The sequence below is a fragment of the Chinchilla lanigera genome, unplaced genomic scaffold, assembly GCF_000276665.1.
Source record: "Chinchilla lanigera isolate Chin_1 unplaced genomic scaffold, ChiLan1.0 scaffold00012, whole genome shotgun sequence".
Taxonomy (NCBI): Eukaryota; Metazoa; Chordata; class Mammalia; order Rodentia; family Chinchillidae; genus Chinchilla; species Chinchilla lanigera.
Genome location: NW_004955413.1, coordinates 12902447 through 12920441, shown reverse-complemented (window position 1 = coordinate 12920441; position 17995 = coordinate 12902447). Strand labels below are relative to the sequence as shown.

Here is a 17995-nt window from a genome sequence, read left to right as displayed (position 1 = left end):
CAGAAACAATAAAGTATGTGAAGGTGCTTTGCAAATCATAAAGACTTGGCAAGTTACATGAGGTTGTATTACTAGTTTCTTGTCAGACAAGGAAATCATCTGGTGGGGTCTCTGGCAGGTGGATGTAAGAAGGATGTTCATCCATCCCTTGCTACTTTTAAGTACTTTCTTCCAGTAGGCACTGAGAAACATAGGCCATACCCTTTGTCCCAGCCTTCTTGCTTCTGTGTGCACAGGAAAGGCTCCATCCTAAGAAAGGAACTGAAGGAGAGAGAAAAGTAGAAATGGAAAAAACAAGTTGTGCTTTCCTTTATCGTGCTGTTCTTTCTGAAAACTTTGACAGGCTTCTGAGATATTTGAGATCGTCATGTTTTCTATCACTGTACTAAGAACAAATAACAATGCTGACAGTGATTTTCTCTTCCAGGGTAGGTTTGGGGATGATAGACCTATCTTAGAATTTTATACAATGCATGTCTTCATTGTTTCAGTTTTGTTCAAATGGACATAATTTGCTTACACATTCTGAAAGAAAAGATAATTCAAGCTTCAGGCAAGAGAAGAGGAACATAAGAACTCTGAATTCATTGAGATACATCATGAAAAAAATCCATACTTAGAAAAATCAGGCTAGGCTGGATGTGGTGGCGCACACCTGTAATCCCAGCACTCAGGAGGCTGAGGCAGGAGGATCATTGCAAGTTCAAGACCAGCCTGGGCTACAGAGTGGGCTCAAGGCCAGCCTGAACTGCATAGTGAGACCCTGTCTCAAAAAAACAAAACAAAACAAAAAAAATTTCAGGCTATTCTCACAATTGCAATGGTTAATGCAAATACGTTTATAAGACAATAATATAATAATGCTACTATCAAAGGAAAAACTTTTATGATGTGAGTTGGTGATGCCATGAGTTTATGCTAGATGTATTCTCCTTTTCTTCGTACCTACAGGCACTGCTTTATTGTCCGTAGTTGCTTTTCCCATGGAAGATTTCTACCTAGGCCCTTACCATGTGGTAAACAACCTACCAACAGAGGAGCAGAACAGGCTGTTTCATGTGGCACTGCTGACCATCTCCCTGGGCACAGGAGGAATCAGAGCCATTGTTTGTCCACTGGGTGCTTATGGCCTCCAGGAATGTGGCTCACAGAAGCAAATGTCCTTTTTTAACTGGTAGGTAGTGCTGATTAAGAAAGAACACAGATTTATGACACTTCTCTCCATTTTGGCTTTTCTCATTGTTTGGTTTCTGGTTCATTTTAATAGCAGTCATAGTCTTTGTTGTTGGTTGGGATGGGTCTGCAGTGGTGTGATGGTGATTCAATCAATGGTCATAGGAACTGAGGGGTCAGATACAAACCAATGCAGCTTATCAGCATCTTCCTGAGACACAGTGATAAATTTATCCAAGTAAAAAGATATAAAATGATTTATTATATTGAATAGAAAATGTCTTTGGAGTCAAACGGTCCTGGGTGGAAATCTCAACTGTACTTAATACAGGCAGAATGCCCTTAACAAGTCACCTATCCTTTTCCAATATTTGTTTATTTCTGAAAGGTTTAGCAGAAACAATAAATGTATACTGCTAGCAGAGAATTTGGCACATCGATGATCAAAAATAGTAACAATTACTATTAGTTATGTCTGCATTATAGTAAAATAATTTAGCAGGTATTATAAAGTCAGTGCAAAGAAGGGCTGAGAAATTTGCAAGAGTATTTTATAATTTGTTGAACATCAACCAGTACCTCTGTTTCCCACCCACTTTTCCTCAAACACCTAAAAATTTTTTCATGAAAACAGAATTATCTTTGTGAATCTTTGTCTCTTCAAATGATTTCTTACAGTTTATAAGTTTATATATTTTTGAAGAAATGAATTTCTTTTTAGTAAAAGAAATTCAAGAAAGAGGGGCTGGGGATTTAGCTTAGCGGTACAGCGCCTGCCTGGCTAGCGCAAGGTTGTGAGTTTGATTCCCAGTACCTGAAAAAAAAACAAACAAAAAAAAAAGAAATTCAAGAAAGAAATGAGATTTAGTTCTAAAGGAAAAGAAGTTCAGAATTTAGTACAGAATTTCTCTTTGGCTTTTGTTATTCATCAGTGATCATCAAATAGATGTGAGATACTGCTATAGTTTGGATCTGAATATTCTCCAGAAGTCTATGTGCTGAAGGCTTGTCTCCAGCTTATGGTACTGTTGTGAGGCAGAAGAACCTTTAGGAGGTGTGGCCTAGTGGGAGGAAGTTAGATCATTGGGGGTGTGGCCTTGAAGGGGCTATAGGGACGCTGGTCCCTTCCCCTCACTCTTGTTTACTTCTCAACTACCATGAGGTGGGCATCTTTGCTGTCCCACTTGCTCCCCACCATGATGTTTTGCCACAGCCCCAAAACAGTGAGCCAATTGACCCTGAACTGAAAGTTCTGCAAGCATGAAGTAAAATAAAACTGCCATCCTCTTGAACTGATTATTTCAGGTATTTCATCTCAGATGTGGAAAGCTGACTGACACAGATGTATTAAGACTTTTATTTCCTGTATTTTTGTGAAATAGGTTGTCAACATTTTTTTCTATCTTTTCATTTGTGTTGGCAATGAATAAAAGTATCACCAAACAAAATATTTAAAGAAAATTTATTTTAATAGTATTAAATGAAAAAAGATTTTGAGTAAATGTTATCTAGGCACATGTAGCTATCCAAGTTCTCTCCCTGTCTTTCTCTCTCTCTCTCTCTCAATATATTAAAATTATAAATCACTCAGACCTATTTTGGATTAAGTCCTAATGTGCAAAACAATGCAATTTACCAAGGGTGAAAGGGACCCTACTTCCTTATAGCAAATTCTGCCTCCTTGACCTGCCCAAAGGAGAAAGAAAAATCCTTCTTTTTTATTCTATTCGGAGGTTTTAATCCTTAATTAGCAACATCATTTTGATTAAATAAGACTCTGGAGGATTAAGACCGGAGAGCAATCTGTTGTTCTGAAAGATAGCTCTGGAGAATTTATTGTACTGTGGTCTTAGTCATTCAGAGTTGTGTTTAATCAAAGTGACATTTCTCAGTGTTGATTACAAAGGAGACATTATATGAATGAAATATTTCCTTTGGGAAGCAGAGGGGACTCCCAGTGGGTTTGTGCTTCAGGGCTTTGGGAAGGAGGATGGAGAGTGGGGTGAAAATGAATGTCTGCAGCTTGCAGTGTTTTAAAAACCTAAAGTTAAAGCATCTTGAAATGTATATGAAGAATCAGAGTGTTATTCTTTAACAAGGTAAAAGACTATTTGGACAGTAAGCTCCTTAAAATCTGAATCTATCAGTAGTTGTTTTAGTGTTTTTTTCCTCCCTTCATTTGAAATATGAGACAAAAGGAAAATTATTATGAATATCGACTTATTGCAGCTTATAAAAATGTATGCTAAGTCTGTTCCAGAACACGGTGCTGGGGTTGGCAGCAGGATGGACAGAGACCCCTGTGGGCAGCCAGAGAGGAACCAAACAAGGTCACTTAGGAGTTTAATGGCCTCCAGCAAGTTCCTTAACCTCTCAGAGCCCTGGGTCCCTCAAGCACAAAATGGGAACACTGCAGAGGGCTGTTTGTTGCTCATACATAAAGAATCATAATGCATCATAGGTGCTCAAATTATGATAGCTATTATTATTGTTAAATGATGAACGGGTCATCTGCTAAAATCATTATCCTAATGTTGAGACAGAGGAAACCCATTTAATGATAAGCCATCTTTAATATGGGCACTCCATTAATGCAATCTATTTCTCCACATCAAAAATTCCCCAGAAATTACAAGCCTAAAAAATATGATTTTTTCATTCGCTCCTTTATAAGACAGCATACCATGTGAATCTACAACCACTGCAGGATGTGTTCACTCCTGTTTTCGGCACAGATGTCAGATGCTTATAGCTGCGAGACCCTTAATGAGATGTGTCATTGCATCTATACCTCCTAAAGTTTCCTGATGATCACGTTGAGTGGTACAGACTGGAAGTCTCAGGCATTCAAAGCACCACTTCCGACTTAGGCTGCCAAATATAGGTGAGAAGAACACTCCTAGCCAACATTACCATCTGGTATTGGATCTTCTTCTACTATATTCTTCATTGAAAAAATAAAGCTAAACTCCCTGAAACCAGGAACTATAATAATCTTCCTACATCTTTGTGCCATTATCCAGATCAGAACCTGGCTCAACATTTTCCAAAATCTTAGGTGTACGATTACAAGTCACCACACTGAAACTATCTAGGTAAATACACCTGTGCAGATCCTTTTCTGAAAGCAAAAAGATACATATATAAGTACACAATTAAGTCTGTTCATGGCCATCATTTTAAATTCTACTACAACTAACCTCAAATCTTGTTTCACATATCCTTACTTACTTCACCTAATAATTTGCATCCAATCTGCATATCACAGTCTGTTGCTACAGGGTTACCAGAATGAATTATACACAATTAAAGGCCCAAATAAAATGTTGGTAACATTCTGGAAAATGTCTGAAGCAGAACTAATTCCATCCCAGAAATTTTGAATATCTGGTACTCAAATTGACCCTATATGATATCTACCCCATACTGAAATGTTCTGATTTTATATTTACTTAAATCTAATATCTTTTATTTTAGGGAAACATTGGGTAAAAATGTTTATCTTACAGTATTTTTCCAGAAGCTGTTTTAATATTCACCTGAGGATTGTTTGAGAACAGTGACCCACAATCCTAGATATACACTAAAGCTACCTGAGAATTCCTTATAATATATATCCTTCTGCTTGGGCAGATGTCTTAGTTACTTTTCTCATTGCTGGGACACAATACTGGACACCCACAGCTAAAGGAGGAAAGCTTTATTTAGCTCACAGTTTCTACAGGTTTGAGTCCATAATCAGGTGGCTCCAAGGCAGGGTGAATGGCCAGGAGGCATTGCAGAGGAGAAACATTTCATGGCAGGCAGAAGAGAGCAACAGCAGGCAAGAGGCAAGTGACAAGCCTCTTTCTAGTGCTAGAGAAGCCTCTTTCTCTTATTTGTATCTTATCCAGGCTATTTAGGATGAGGAGCACTCACACCCTTCATCCAAGCGTTGCACCCTGAATCAATCCCAGCATCACACATTCTAGATCCAGCCACCTCTGAAAAAGTCTCACCTATGACCGCATGAGGTTTTGGGCTGCATCTAGATACAAGCCGTAGCAGTGGCCCCTGCTATGAGAAGTCTTAATTAAGTTAGTTTGAGGTGGGACTCAGGGAACAGGATTTTTTTTTTTAACTTTAAGCTAAGTATTTAAGGTTGAGAACCATTGCTTAAAGTGATATTGCTTGGTTTTAATAATCTCCTGAAAGCCTTGTTAAAAGGTTTCCAAGTCCCACAATGAATCTTCTGAACCAAAATTTCCTAGGACAGTTCAGGAATGTGCATCTCTAGTAAGTATTGAATGTATATATTTAGCAAGTCTGTTCTTTCAGCTGTAATAAATCACGATAGATTTGGTGGCTTATAAACAAGAGAAATGTATTTTTCAGAGATCTAGAGACCAGCATGAAGTCTTCCAGGTGCTCATGTAGCCAAGTTCTAGTGACAAGTAGAAAATCAGCAACTGCTTGCCGTATCCTCACATGATGGAGGGGCAAAGGACCTTTCTTCGACCTCTTTCACAAGGGAACAATTCCTACTCCAAAAGGGCTCCGTCTCGGTAACCAAAGTCCCTACCTCCTCACACTAGCGTGATGGAAGGTAACAGTTCAAAACACAACCTTCTGAAAGACAAAACATTCAGATCAGAGCAAGTACTCCAAGCAGTTGAGATGATCACACAAATTTTGAAAACAAAATCATAGCTATAAGGAAAACGCATTGCAAACCAGTCCTAGCAAAATAGAATTAAATACAGATTGAGCACATCTACTATGTTAGGTTACTTTGGAAATTTTTGGAGATTCATAACAATTTTCATCACATTTAGGAATCTATCTGATTGAGAAATTCTGCATGACCCTTAAGAAGAGAAATAAAGTATATATTATTTATATTCTTTGATAGTAAAAATCACAATTTATAAGGTACATTTTAGCTAACAGGATGAAAGCAGTTCATAGAATAATCTTTTTAATACTCAAAATATCTTTTGGGTTGAATACTAACAAGTAGCCTATAAATAGCATCGAAACAAAGTCACTAGATCTGAAATTCTACTTGCACTGGCCCTGGCCAAGCTTCATAAATGCTACTCTCTCACCCTAAGAATAGTAGATATTTCCTCCTTTATGTCAAACTGTAAACTTAAAGGAAATACACTCAGAATTTCTCTCTAAACATACATAACTGTGGAAACTAAATAATACTGAGGAGTAAAAATGAAAGGAAAAGTTTTTACATTTGTTATTACTTCCATTTGTTTCTTAAACCCTATTTGATCTCTTTTAACCTTGATTTGTGCATAAGTCAAAACTTATTTTCATCAGTAAATTAGGCAGTCAGTAAACACGTACAGGTTCAAATCTCTTACATGAAAGAAATGATGAATTACATGTGGAATTAACTATTAAAAATTGGGATGTTGGGTGGAAATAACTATTAAAATTGGGGCAGTGCACAATGGTAATCCCAGCACTTTGGAAGGCTGACGCAGTAGAAGTTCAAGTTCAAGACAAACCTATACTGCTTAGCAAGATCCTGACTCAAAATAAAAAATAAAAACAACACTAGGGTTTAGCTCAGCACTAAGGCCATGGGTTCAACCCCCTACTAGTATCAAAACATGGGCCATTGGCAAAAGATGAGGGAGCAAGAAAAGAAAAATGAAAATGGGTCAAAAGAGCAAGAAAGAGAAAAAGAAGTCCCCAATATTTCTCAATTAAAAATAAAACTTCTACTTTAATGTTGCTGTCTATTCATCAAGATCTTTTATTAAACTGACTTCTCATTCACAGCTTTGCTGCAGAAAATTTACAGATAAAACAGGAGACTCTAAAATTTCTATTTGCTTCTTGTTTCTGCAAATGCATGGCTGTCAGAATCTTTGAAGTTCAACAGTGGCCCATGGTTATGCTGAAATAAGCAACGACCATGCACCCTGAAACAAGTGCAGAGGTGTTTCCCTCCCTCCTCTAAAACATTTCCATTTTATCCCATTGAAGAGTCACTGATCCCCTGAGGAATTGTCTCAGTATTGTTCAACACAAAATAAAGTATTCAGTCTGGAGTCTTGAAACTATACACTGATGCTGCAAAGACCAGAAACTTGCAAAAAATTTGCCTCCTCACCTTCACACTTTTTCAAGTTAGTTACTTAAGATAAATCTGAAGCATGTCAAAATTGGTCAGTCTAAGAAATGACAAAACACTCAAGAACTTTCAGATTATTACTAAAGCGGACGTTTAAAATAGGTAATTTCAAAAGGATTGCTGAGCTTTGCAGCAACTTTTTTCTTATTTGTATTCAACACCATAGAATCATGAGGACAAAAAAAATTACCAACTGTGTATTCCCAGTTATTTGCAGTTCCCAGTCTGTATTTAAAAGTAGACTAAAGAAACCTACTTTCACTGCTGCTTTCCATTTTCCTTAATCACTGGTATTTGTTTTGCTTTAGTGTTCTGCTCTCTGACTTTCTGTATGAGAGGTGCTTTATACATGCAATTTGCTAGAGAACTATGAGATGAAAGGGGCCTTACTGGTGAATTTGAAAACTGTGGATTTTTATTCCTTTTATTTTTTTTTCTTTCAGATGATACATATATAATTTTAGCTTTAATTATCTGCAGCTTGTCTGGTCCATAGATCAGTAAAGACATACACAAAACATACCTGCACTAGGTAGCTTTTTCAGAAAATTACATAATCAAATATGATGGGAGAACTTGTTAAAATACATTTAGCATTTTATGTGAAATCTCTTCCTATACAGAGATATTCAGTATTATAATTCTTTGGTTTCTAAGCTTACTTTTTCCAAGATTTAAATCTCAGAATAATTGTAATTTTCCTTGACCCTGTTTAGAGCAATCCGCTTTCTATCACCATATGATATACTCAAGAGCTATACCATGTCCTCTTGGATTTTCTCAACAGTGCTTAACATTAAAAGACAGGGGCATAGGTTCCTCAAGATTGAAAGTACTATCACATTATTTTTCCCTTCAGCTTCTCAGTTGCTACAGCTACAATTCAATTATACAGCATGAAAGAATAACCTGAGGCTCAGCCTAGGGTCTCTATCCAGTTATCCTAGAAAATGCTAACTGTACCTCACCTATCTGGTGATAAATAAATTTGTGTTAGTGGACTACAGTAAATCAGTTTGCCTTGCATGGCCATGTTGGACACCTTATTACTTACAACTATCAATTACTGAGTTTTTAAATGTTGTTTGATTGAATGATTTTTATAATAGATGCCGTATTATTACTCGATTAGCTAATTACTGTCCATTTGTTGTGGATCTAGCAGGGTGCTCGGTGCCATGGAGATAAAGAAGGAGAGATAAAGAATAAGGTTTTACCATCAGCAAGCTTGACAGTCTATAAATGAGAGGGGCAAACTAACAGGTGTGAGATAATTGGAGAATGAACATTTGCTTTAGAGTTCAGAGAACAGAACTATTCTGAAAGAGCGCTGGACAAAAATTCAGAGACTTGCTAGGAAACTTTGAAAGTGAGACGGGAACCCAAAGAACATGAAAAGTTATAGAGACAAAAATGAGTGAATGTGTTTCTGGGGCGGGGAAGAAACCAGCCTAATAGGACAAGTCTCCGCTTCGAACATGTATCACATACCTATCCACTTTTATCCCTTTCCTTTCCTTCCACTCTGGTCACTAGTAGCTGTCATCTAGACTATTACAATAAGTATGATTGGTCCCCTTGGCTACACTTCATATAGCTGACACAATAATCATTTTTTTTTCTTTTTCTGCTGAAAGATCAGTTTTTACCAGGCTCTTGTTCAGTTCCTTTGAAATGGCTTCTGAATGCCCTGAGAATAAAATCATAGTTTTAACAAACTTCTACCAGGCACACAAAGTCCTAAATAATCTGAACAATACCTGCTCATTCTTCTCTTCTAATCTTTTCACCCTTGCTTACTAACCTCCAACTTCACTGCTTTTTTCATTTCTGAAATCAATACTAGAGGAAAACAAATGGCAACAACATTTGCTTAGCACCCTACAACTACAGTTTATGTTCTGCTCTCAATTTTTTTTGCAAACCTTGTGTTTAAAGGGTCATCACCATTTTAACGTCATCCTGAATTCAAAGAGTGTAAGGTCCCAGTTTATATGATTACAAAGTTGTGACTCCAATTCCTGTTTTTTGGCTACCACTTCAGGGGAAGGAAAATATATATATAATTAATGGTACAGTGGTGTATGGTACAGTGGTTTATACATATATATAATTATATATAATTAATGACATATAAAATATGAGAAGCATGAGCAAAAGATAATTTCAAATGTCCAAAGATAGACTGATAATAATATTATCTTAAATTTGATAACAGCAAAGATCAGGAAAGATACACAAAACAGACAGCCAGCCTCGTTAGCTTTGTGTTAGTCAACTTTCAAATTGCTGGTACAAAGTAACCAACACATAAAACTTAAAGAAGAGGTTTAATTTTACATAAGGTTTCAGAGGTATCAGTCCAGAGCCAGCTGCCTCCAAGGCAGCATGATAACTGTGGAAGGGCATGGTGGAGCAACACTACCTGCTTCATGGTGGCTGGGAAGCAGAACAGGGGAGCGGTGCCAGAGAGGAAGAGGTCAGGGACCATATATAGACCCAAAGGTCATGCCTCCATGACCTACCTAGACAGACCCAGAAGTGTGCTACTAATTCCTTAGGTGGACCCCAAGCCAATCAATTCGACAGTTCAGCTCCTTAGAGGCTGCATCTGGACAGTGGCTTCTGCTCATGGTTCTGCAGCACAGTTGTGAGACTTGTATAATCACTTCCACTTCCCAAGTCTCAGATTTTGTCTCTTAAAATAAGATGAAAACTTTTGTGAGCTTGCATGGCAGCTCATGGAAATTGCATCAAAAATTTCCTAGAAACAGGCTTAAAAGCATGATCCATGAAGGAAAAATATGTCATAATTCTATTTCATCAAAATTAAGAATCTCTTCCCAAAAGATGCTCATAAAATAATGGAAAGACAAGGTCCTGATTGGAAGGAAATATTTGCAAATCTAATGACTGACAGAGGTTTTATATCCAGTATATAAAGAACCCTTAAAGCTCAATGATGAAACAAAATTTTTAATGAGCAAAAGGTTTAAACAGAAACTTCACCAAAGAAAATACGCAGATGGAAATAAGCCCAAGAAAAAATACTGAACATCACTGGTCATTAGGAAATTGCAAAATACAACCACAATGTAGTACTAATACATAGCTTCCATATCAAGTATTGACCAAGATGTAGGGGGATTAGAACTCTAATACATATATGGAAATAATGTATAATTTCACAGCTACTTGAAAAGTACTTGGAAACTTGCTAAAATTTTAAATGTGTATCTATCATATTACCCAGCCATTTCAGTCCTAGAGTTTTACCCAAGAAAAATGCATACAATATCTATACAAAATCTGAATGTTTATACTGGCATTATTTGTGATGGCCATGAGCTGAAGAAAAATGTTATCAATGGATAAATAAATAGTAGTATATTTACAATGGAATAGTACTTGGCAATATGAGGGAATGTTACTGATAGCTCCAAAATAGATGGATCTCAAAATAATTATGTTAAATGAAAGAAGTTGGATAAAAAGATGCAAATATAGACAATTCACTTCACACACACACAAAAAATCTTTGAAATGCAGTCTAATTTATAGTGACAAGAAAAAGCCTGTTCCCTTGGCCCAAGTTCTCGGCTAAGGTAGCCTACAATTGCAGAAATGACTCTTGACAATACCCGCCCTACTCCTGTCAAATGCTGTGAAAAAATGCCCACTCTTTCCATCCTCCTCCACTGGCCCCATAGTTTTAGCAAAGATGAGCAGACTCTAATATTTTATTTTATATTTTTCATTAGACATCTTTGCAGTGTATAATGATTATATTCATGGGGAGCTGGCACAGGTGCATGACACATCTTGGTTCTTTTGACATCTCCTTCCCCTTCTCCCACCTCCAGCTCTTGATCTCCTTCCCATTTACCAAAGATAGAATCTAACATTTTACACACACAGCAGCAGCACGAGCACACAGGGATGCTGATTCCAGCTGAGGCGGTGTTTATCCGCCAAAGGAAGAGCTGATCTTCATCTTCTGCTAGCGAAATAGGCAGCCTTGTGAGGCATCTGCCATGCAGTGGCGCGGTGCACTGCAGGAGGCTGAGCCCCTCCCATAACCACCAAGCCACATAAAGCAGTAAAAGGTGAGGTTAGTCCTCAATTAACGAACCATCTATTTCCATAACTTTTATTTATTAATTAAGTTTATTGGTACATTTTAAATATACATAATGATCACTTTATCATAAGGACTTTGTACCTGTACATGACTTATCTCAGTTCCTCTTTTATTTCCCATTCCCTTAACCTCCCTTGAACCTCTCTTCCCCTCCTTACTTACAAAAGCTTTGTTTCCATTTTTCCTTCTTTTCACATTTTTTTGTTTCCCTTCCCTGCCCCTTCCCTGCTCCCTTGTTCCCCTTCCAAATTGAGCATTTCCTTCCTATTTTGTAATATCTAGTGTACATTCTGGTCCTTATTTACACTTTCAGTTTTTCATACCAGAAAAACAATGAGATATTTACACATGTGTGTTTGATTTATTTCACTTAAGAGAATGGTCTCAAGGTTCATCCATTTACCTTTAAATGTCTCAAATTTACCCGTTTTTATGGCTGAATAGTACTCCATTGTATAAAAAAAACTACATCTTCTTTATCCATTCACCGGACAGTGGGCATTTGGGCTATTTCCAAGATTTAACTATCCCAAAGTGTGCTGCTATAAGCATAGATATACATATATCACTGTGGTATGACTATTACCACGTTGTGTATGACAGAGAAAATAATCTTGATTAAAATTCAAGTCTTCACCTATTCAATTATTGTACTCCCACAGTCAAACAAGTCTGGAAAAAATGCAAAATCACATGGACTGTGATCACATTAAGTTCATGACCGTTGAAGTGGTCCATTTCTGTTGTCTAACAAGTACACAAGATGTGATTAACATACACAGAGAATTAAAAAAAAAAAAACATTGAACTAAAAGACATTACCATTAATCACCCTCAAGATACTCTGCCTTGAACACACTTATCCTATCATCTGGCACTTTCTGAAACAGTTGTGAAAGTCCTCTTTCATGACTTTATGGGGTATCTTTAGAAATATGGTGAAGACTGTGGCCACGTGCTACCCAGTGGAAAGGCAGGCTCAATACAGTGGATCCTCATCCACCTAATTCACCTGTGGTAGCATCATGTCACTACCGGCTCTTCCCCAAAGTTGAAATGACTATGAAAGGATGAATGCTTTAAATTAATTCAGGACATTAAATCAGCCGTGACAGCACAACTAAAGACATTCATGAAAGAGGACTTCCAGAACTGCTTCAGAGATTGGCAACACCATGGGATAAGCATGTTTGAAGTAAGGGTCAGTATTTTGAGGCAGATTAATAGTGATGTGTCTTTTACTGTAATACATTTTTAACATTTAAATAATACTCTATCCTCCTTTCAATGATGATTTCTAAACCTTTCCTTTCTTTTCAAATCTTCACTATCTCTTTCACATAGCTGACTTTACCAGTTGACTTTACTTCTTTAACCTAGAGGGAGAAAAGGAGAACAGAGAAACAAAGGGACGGGGGAGAGAAAGGAGAGAGGGAAAAGAGATAGGCAGGGAGGCAGGGAGGCAGGAGAGAAATTAGCTAGAAGATGTGGTAGATTTGCCCTAGGGTGGCCCCTGGTAGACCATCCGTTTACATAGACCCATCCTTCTAAGCAGGAGTATAACATGTAACCTGTGACAACGATAATGAACATCACTCTTCTGATTATGTTCTCTGGCAAAAGTGAAAGGGTTTTCCCTGGGTCATTAAGGTCTTTAATCAGTTCCTTTTGAGTTAATCAAGGAGACATTATCTCAGATAGTAGTGATCCAATCAAGGAAGACATTTAAACTTCAGTGATAATGTAAGTGTATGAAAACATAAACCTATTGATGTTTGCACACTATATAATTAAATGAGTAACTTTTATTGCATTTAATTGTACCTCAATAATTTCTTTTTTACCTTCATGCTAAGACCCCTCCTTTGTAATAGGACTTTAGTGACAGATGTAGACCCAATTAAAGTTTGAGAGATAGAGATTATTTCCATCAAACTTTCAGAACAGACTACTAGAGTGGTGTTATGGTTTATGTCTGTGTGTCCCCCCAAAGCCTCCTGCGGCCCTGGGGCAGGCTATTAGAGTTTGAGTATGGGTGTGAGAGCTGCACCCGCCCAGGAGTGGATAGTTTGCATATGTAAGGGAGAGGAAAAGAGTGCTTGGGGCATTCCTCCCCCATTCTGCCCTGGTGTGTGGTTGTTGCTTAGCTGTGTTCTGCCAGCCTGAGCTGTAGCTCTTTGCCATGTGTGCCAGTCTGCCTTATAAGCTGCCAAGTATGGACTGAAACTTCCACAAACTGTAAGCGAAATAAACCTTTCCTTCCTTAATTTTGGGCATCAGATATTTTGTCCCAGCAACGAGAAAAAAAGTAACCAAGACAAGTAGATACATATTTATTATAGTAATCGTTAGGAAAACAAACTGAAAGCTTTACCCAAATGTCATTCATTTATTTGGTTTAATCACTGAGTTAAAGCAGGTAGTCCTGGGCTTTCTGTGTTTTCCTGTACTTCCCTCTACAAAACAGGAATATATTGCAATATTTGACTCCAACAATACAGCCTTTCTAGTTCCACAAAGATGAGAGGGTGTGGTGCTTGCTTCTTCACTGCACAAAAGCCAAGTAGTTTCTGTAAAGATCACTGGGCCTGCAAAGCCTAAAATATTTACTATCAGGCCCTTACTGGAAAAAAGTTTATCTACCTTTGACTTAGACAAAGAAAGTACGCTCCTACTGCATCTAACAGGCCACCAATTTATAGCTTACATTTGCATCAAAGTTTTAACATTAGTATTGTTATTCAGAGTAACTCAGTAGTATTCTTAGTTTTGTCTCTCTGTATCCACCAGGTTTCACTGGCTCATGAACCTAACTGTGACAGCTGCGTTTCTGGGAATTTCTTATATCCAGCACTCGCGACCCTGGGCCTTTGTTTTACTTATTCCTTTTGTGTCTGCACTGATGGCTCTGATAATTCTTCATATGATATACTATAAACTGATCTATCAGCCCGAAAAGTGTAAGTAAATCGTACTCTACATTAATTTTTTTCTTGATGTACCTCCTTTCTTTGCCTGCAGCTTCTTTGAACTCACAAAATTTGAAGATTCTTCCTATTGTTATACTGCATAGCAGCAGCCCTGCAACAATATTTATAATCTCTATCTTCTCTTCTTTGTACCTTGTGGAGAAAGTATTTAATAAAGTAATATTTCAAATGAAAAGTAGACAAAAATTCATGGGTAAACTCCATCTATCTAGCTCTCAACTTTCACTCTTATCAACTTATGTCTGCTGACGTTTTACTCATCTCGCTCAGAAAATTTAAAGCAAACACTATCATAGAATTTCATCATTGTCATTAGTTATATTTATATTTAATGTACGTTATATAATATAATACATTATGTTTAATGAATATTATATAATTTGTTAATGTGTATATACATAAAACTAAGAACTTTTTAAAAATATAATCACTGTATCATTATCATTCATAGCATGTGTATGGAGAGAGAATGGGTTTTGATTCAAATTAATTTTTAGCTTATACATAAAAAATCTTACATGTCTGTGGTATACTATGTGATATATATATAGATATAGATATATAGATATATAAGAACCTTTAGGTTAAAGGTACTCATCTCCTTAAGCACCTATCATTTTTAAAATTTATTTCTATTTATTTATTTTTGTCTTTTTGAGACAGGGTCTTGCTATGCAGTTCAGGCTGGCATTGAGCTCACTTTGTCGCCAAGGCTGGTCTCGCATTCACAACGATCCTCCTGCCTCAGCCTCCCGAGTGCTGGGATTACAGGCTTGCACTATCATTACACCCAGCTATCATTCCTTTATGGCAAAGCCTTTTCTACATGTACAGAACACTACTGTTAGCCATAGTCACCCTACTGTGCAGCAGGCACCAGGATTTGTTCCCAAGTACAGCTTAGTATTGACTGATCAGTCTTCCCCATCCCTCCCTCCCCTCCACTCTCTCCAGCCTTCTGTACCTATTCTATTCTCAGCATCTATGAGATCAGTTTTTATAGATTCCACACCAGTGCAATCACACAGTGGGTCTCCACTTTCCCCAATCCATATGTTGAAGAGTCTGTCCATTACCTATTGCGTAGTTTTGACACAGTATTGAAAATCATTTGGTCATATATACACAGGTGTATTTCTGGGCTTTTTATTCTGTTCCATGAACCTGTCTATCTCTATTGCAAAAGCACACATTTGCTGTTAATGTTACTTTGTTGTATGTTTTGAAATCAGGGAATACAAAGTACTTAACTATTCTTTTCCTAGATTGCTTCTACCACTCAAAGTCCCTCAAGATTCCAGACAAATGTTAATATTTTTTTAATTTGTTCTAAAATATGTTGGTAGTGGTTTGATGGGGATTGCATCACATATGTAAATCACTTTGGGTAGTATGAACATTTTAACAGTATTAAATCTTCCCATTCACAAACATGGGATGTGTTTCCATTTATTTATATCTCCAATTTGTTGTACAGAGTTTTATATTTTTAAGTATATAAGCTTTTCACCCATTTGGCTAAGTTCATTTATAAGTATTTGCCTTTTTGATGTGATAGTAAATAGCATCTTAAAATTTTTTGCAGATTAATATTGCAGTTTTTACAAATGAACCTTGTTTTTGGTTGTTGATCTTGTATCCTGAAACTTTGTTGAAATCATCTATTGGTTCTAGTATTTTGTGTGTGTGTTTGTATGTAGTCTTGAGAATTCAGTACAAATAAGGTTATGACATCTGTGAATAAAGGTGATTTTATTTCTTATTTCTTGATTCTATGGGCTTTTTTTAGAACTCTGGGTACTATGTTCAACAATAGATGAGTAGAGTATCTTTGTCTTGTTATTCATCTTATAGGAAAAGCCTTTAATCTTCATTGAGAATGTTAGCTGTGGACTCTTCATGCATGATTTTTATTGTGTTTTTTGTTTCCTTCTATTTTTAGATGATTTTTCTTATGAAAATGTGCTTCTTTTCATCAAATGTTTTTTCTGCATCCACTGGAGTGATCACATGCTTTTGTCTTTCATTTGTTAATGTGATTAATCAAATTTTTAGTTTATGAAAAATTAAAACAAACTTTTATAACCAAATAATAAGGAAATAGCAATATTTATTACACTATGTGCCCAAACCCAGAGTTTTTACAAGGAAGGAAACTATGAAGATTAGAGATACACTGCTTAATTTTTGTATGTTAAGCCATCTTTGCATTGTAGATATAAATTCTGCTTGATTGTCCCTTATGATCTTTTTGATGTGCCATTGAATTTGATTTTCTCTTATTTTGTGTAGTACTTTGGCATTAATACTCATTAGGAAGATTGATCTGCAGCTGTTTTTTATTGTATCTTTGTCTGGTTTGGTATTGGGGCAGTATTGGACTTCAAAGAATATTTTGAACTGTTCTTTCTCTTTAGATTTTTTGGAAGAATTTAAGAAAGAGTGGTGTTAATACTTCTTTAAGTGGTAGAATTCTGCAGTGAAGTAATCTACTCTTGGGCTTTTGTTTGTAGTGAGCGTTTTGATTATGGCCTCAATCTTTTCACTAGTTTGGGTCTTTTCAGGTTTCTTATTTCTTCAGGATTCAGGTTGAGTAGGTGATATTTTCTAGGAAGCTATCCATTTCTTCTACTTTACGTAATTTGTTGGTATGTACACTAATTGCTTGTAGTGGTCTCTTACAATCTTTTTATTTCTGTGACATTAATTGCAGTATCTTTTTTTATTTTTAATTTTAGCTATTTGAATATTTTCTTTTTTTCTTAGCCTAGTAAAGATTTGTCAGTTTTGTCAACTTTCTGAAAAAGCTAAAACTTGGCTCCATGGTATTGCTCTGTTATTTTTCCATGCTCTGTTTTGTTTATCTCTGTTCTATTTTTACTTCCTTCCTGTTTCTGACTTTGGCTTGCTTTGCTTTTCCTTCTCTAGTTTCTTAAGTGTTAAGTTTAAAGTTTTGCTTTGCGATCTTTCTTCTTTTATCAGTAAACGTTAACTGCCATAAATTCCCCTCTCAGTTCTTATTTCTTTTGCTGAATCTCATAACTTTCCCTATGCTGTGTTTTTGTATTCATTTGTTTCTAGATCTTTCCTAAGTTCCCATATGAGTTCTTCTTTGACCCATTGTTTAAGAATACCTTTCTTTGTGGTCTCTTTCATGATAAGTTTTAGATTTTTGTATTTGGGGTCTACTAACCCTTAGTCTCGATAAAAGTTGCAAATGTTAGTTTTCTTTTATGATACATTTTTTAATTTGATTTTTCGTTATTCTTCCATACACCAGTGTTAAAGAATTCTTTGTGTCGTCTTTTGTTGGAACTTATGTTTATAGTAAAATTTACCAATCTTCTCTCTATTGCTTCCAGACTTTGAGTCATGGTAGAAAAGTTTTCCTCACTTTCCATTTATAACATAATTCATTCATATCTTTAGTATTGATATTATTTATTTTCCCCCCTGTATTTATACCTCTGACACATTGGAAATTATATTAGAATAAAATTTCAGAATAAACCCAATTATACCTTTTACACATTACTATTAAATTATTCCTATCAC

General features: G+C 36.4%; 1 protein-coding gene across 1 annotated transcript in view; it reads left to right on the top strand.

Moving 5' to 3' along the window:
- Positions 1-17995, top strand: part of Slc15a5 (solute carrier family 15, member 5) — a 92644-nt gene that overhangs the window by 4395 nt on the left and 70254 nt on the right. The window contains exons 2-3 of the mRNA XM_005379024.1: positions 952-1174; positions 14241-14410. Of these exons, the coding sequence (XP_005379081.1) occupies positions 952-1174; positions 14241-14410 (393 nt within the window). The remainder of the gene's footprint in view (positions 1-951; positions 1175-14240; positions 14411-17995) is intronic.